This window comes from Trichosurus vulpecula, chromosome 2 (assembly GCF_011100635.1).
Source record: "Trichosurus vulpecula isolate mTriVul1 chromosome 2, mTriVul1.pri, whole genome shotgun sequence".
NCBI classification, from domain to species: domain Eukaryota; kingdom Metazoa; phylum Chordata; class Mammalia; order Diprotodontia; family Phalangeridae; genus Trichosurus; species Trichosurus vulpecula.
In genome coordinates this window covers 230,814,502-230,817,850 of record NC_050574.1, presented here as the reverse complement: position 1 = coordinate 230,817,850, position 3,349 = coordinate 230,814,502, and the positions used below count along the sequence as shown (strand labels likewise).

At 50.8% G+C, this 3,349-nt stretch overlaps 1 protein-coding gene across 1 annotated transcript; it reads right to left on the bottom strand.

The window, feature by feature from the left end:
• HOXD13 (homeobox D13) lies at nt 1–1,955 on the bottom strand. The gene is made up of 2 exons (XM_036747963.1): nt 1,172–1,955; nt 1–251 (listed from the first exon to the last, which is right to left on the bottom strand). The coding sequence occupies exons 1-2, from the start codon at nt 1,953–1,955 to the stop codon at nt 1–3; spliced, it is 1,035 nt and encodes a 344-aa protein (XP_036603858.1).
• Nucleotides 1,956–3,349: the final 1,394 nt, after the last annotated feature.

Sequence of the window (3,349 nt, the reverse complement as noted above, 5' to 3'; positions counted from 1 at the left end):
TCAGGAGACATTGTCTTTGAGTTTGGAGACTATTTTCTTGTCCTTCACTCTTCTGTTCTGAAACCAAATGGTCACTTGTCTCTCAGACAGGTTTGTGGCTGCGGATATCCTTCTCCTCTTGTCCTTGTTAATGAACTTGTTAATGGCGTATTCGTTCTCCAGTTCTTTCAGCTGCAGTTTGGTATATGGAACTCGTTTCTTCCTTCCACGTCTGTAGACACACATATCAGGCTGGTTTAGAGCTACATCCCCTATTGTAAACGACATTATGTGGAAAAATTAGACTTTTATTACAGGCGTTTAAATCGCAAATGGGTAAGTGCGAGAGTCCTGCATTTCATAGGGAAGTAAACGGGGGGATGAGGGGGGAAGATAAAGAATATCCACTTGTTTCCATTTTATAATTATTTACACGGACATTTTCTTTTACACGTTATTAAAGAAAGATTATTTGCACTTCAAAGTGAAGGCTAATTTAATGGATGTTATTATTTCCTAAACCAGCATCTTAACAAGCCTGCAATTTTACGGTGTCTTTTAAAGAAGTTTTCATATGGACAATTTCTGTGTAGGTTCTTATACCTATATGGATATACACAAATGCATATCTTAATGTCATTATGTGTTTGATTTCCTGCTGTGCTGGCTGTGTATATATGGGTGAGTGTACATGTGCTCTGGTTACAAAGCAGCATTGAAGCCACCGTGGGGGCAATTATTATCCTGAAAAGTGCTAGGAAAATCTTTTCCTCGTCTTTTAAGACAATAAATGCAAACTATGGAACAGGGGGACCCAATCAAAGTACAATTCTTTTCCCATAGTCACGGATTGACCCCAGTTTGTAAATTATTTACAGAAATACACAGAGGCAGACAGAGAGGGAGACACACACACGCACGGGGGCGGGGTGGGGGCTGCAGATCCACGGGCTCTGGTTAAGAGCTGAAATTACGGAGAATCTGACACAAACCATACCAACTCTATACTGCCTTTAAAAAAATCATTGATTAACCTGAATTATCACCTTAGCTACATCGATGTTGGGGGGGGGGAGGAGCGGGGATGTGGTGACAATCAAAAATTATATAGGGATATATGGCTACCAATCATTCTCTCTCTCTCTCTCTCTCTCTCTCTCTCTCTCTCTCTCTCTCTCTCTCTCGGCCGTACCTGGAAAGGAAGATTTCCAAAAATGTGAGCTCTGGGACTGGTCTTTAGCACAGTAAACCTGACTGTTCCAGCCATTCGCCAGAGTCCAGGACTGGTAACCCTCCATGGATATGTACGTTTCGTGTCTCGGTTCCCCTGAGCCAAAGGTGGAGACCATGTCTATATACCCGGGGACGTGCTGGTAAGGGTTGGTGTAGCCCTGGTAAAAGGACACTTCCTTAGCCCGGGAGGGGACCTCGTTGGCCGGGACACTGGTGCTGGCCAGGCTGGAGACGTCCATGTATTTTTCCACTGGAAAGCCCCCCAGAGAGGCGTGGGGGGAGGACTTGAGTGCATTCTGTTGGATCCCCACGCCGTGGGACATGCGGCAGCTGTAGTATCCATTGCCAAAATGATAGCCGTAGCCCAGTGCCGGGGCGGCCGGGGGCGCTGCAGCTGGAGTCGGAGTTGGAGTGGAGCCGGGACAATCCTTGGTAGGGGGTGCTTCGGGACGCGCTGCAGCAGCCGCCGCCGCCGCCGCCGCCACTGCGGACGACGAGGAGGAAGAGGATGAGCCGGAGCGTTCTGCAGCCCCGGGATAGGAGAAGCCCGAAGCTGCCGCTGCTGCGGCGGCCGCCGCCGCAGCCGCCGCGGCCGCCCGACCAGAGTGTGTGCCGAACACCGGCGAAGGGAGGAAGCCCCGGCACTGCCCCGCAGTGGCGGCCGCGGAGGAGGGGGCGCCCCCGCTGGCGGCGCCGCCGTCCGCTCGCAGCCCGTCCATGTCCCAGCTCACAGCCCGGCTCATGGCCCGGCCCGGCCCGGCCCCGGCCAGGCCCCCGTGCTGGACACCATGGCTCGATGAACTGCTTTCCGCCTCCCCTCCCTCCCACTCGCTTTGGCTCCCGCCCTCTTTCTCTCTCTCTCTCTTCCCCTCTCTCGTGCCTCCCTCCCTCCCGCCCTCCCTCCAACAGGTTAGCTCATTGCGGGACGTTTATAAAAACGAAGTTCAGGTTGGGAGGGGGCCGGGGCTGCGGCTGGGGGCCGGCTCCAGAGGAGAGTGGTGCTGCAGAGGACTGAGCCATTGGCTGGTCTGGGACACGTGGGGGTGGCGGTGCAGGGGAGCGAGAGCTGCTCCCAACCCCCCCACCCCCACCCCCACCCCACCCCGTCCCAGTCTAGACCCACCCCTTATCCTACCTCCTCCTCCCTTTTCCACCTCTTCTCCCTGAGCTCTCATCTCCCGCCTCCCCCCACAGTCCTTGACCAAGGCGTTTGCTTCCCAACAGCACCATCAAGCTGATTAAGTTGTGGGCTATCTGGGCCCCTTTTTGTAACTGAAGCTCTGAGGCCTGAGTTTTTCATTTGGTGTTTTCAAATTTCCTTGTCTCCATGGACTGCAAGTAACTGGATAAAAGAGAGGGACAGAGACAGAAAGGAGGAAGGAATTGAGAGGGAGGGAAAAAAAAATCTAGCTTTCCACCACGTTGTTTATCCCGATTGGATTATTGGACTTCATATTCCAAATCGCCAAACTGCACTAGCTCCTGTGGGGCCAAATTGCCCTATCCCATACACTTGAACAGATAGTGAGCATGCTTAGTTGGGCATCAGCGATATCTACATCCACCCAGACTCACCATGTCGAGATGCACTTCCACACAATGCAAGGAGTTTCTTCATGCACATTCATAATCTAGGAATAGGTTTTGCTTTCTTCAACAATTCTCTCAATGCTCCTTTCCATTTGTCCTCAATTCTGGGAGTCATTTGAGGAGGAGAACAAACCTCGTAAGGATTTCTTCCTCATATTATTTATTACAGAAGATTGCCATAAGCCATTGTATTGAGGGCACCTTTATATTACAGATGCCAATTCAATAGGAAATTTCACTTTCTCAGAAAACTTGTTTCACTTTCTTTTCATAACTGTGAACGGGATACAACATATGTGGTAAATAAAGAAGGAAGCCAAGGTTTTGAAGTGGGGTTTGGGAGGTCCTGCTGACATTGGCGCAAAGGAGTCCAACTTTGATAGGAAAATGGGCGCAGCACCGCCCTCTGCCCTAGGGTTAGAACTCTAGCAAATCGATCTCAAGACAAGACCAGGAACAATCACGTTCTCCTGGGATAAGCGATAAGTAAGGAGCTTTCCCCAAATGAATTGTACATTGTTCGGTGCCTCGGAAATGGCCAGTTACT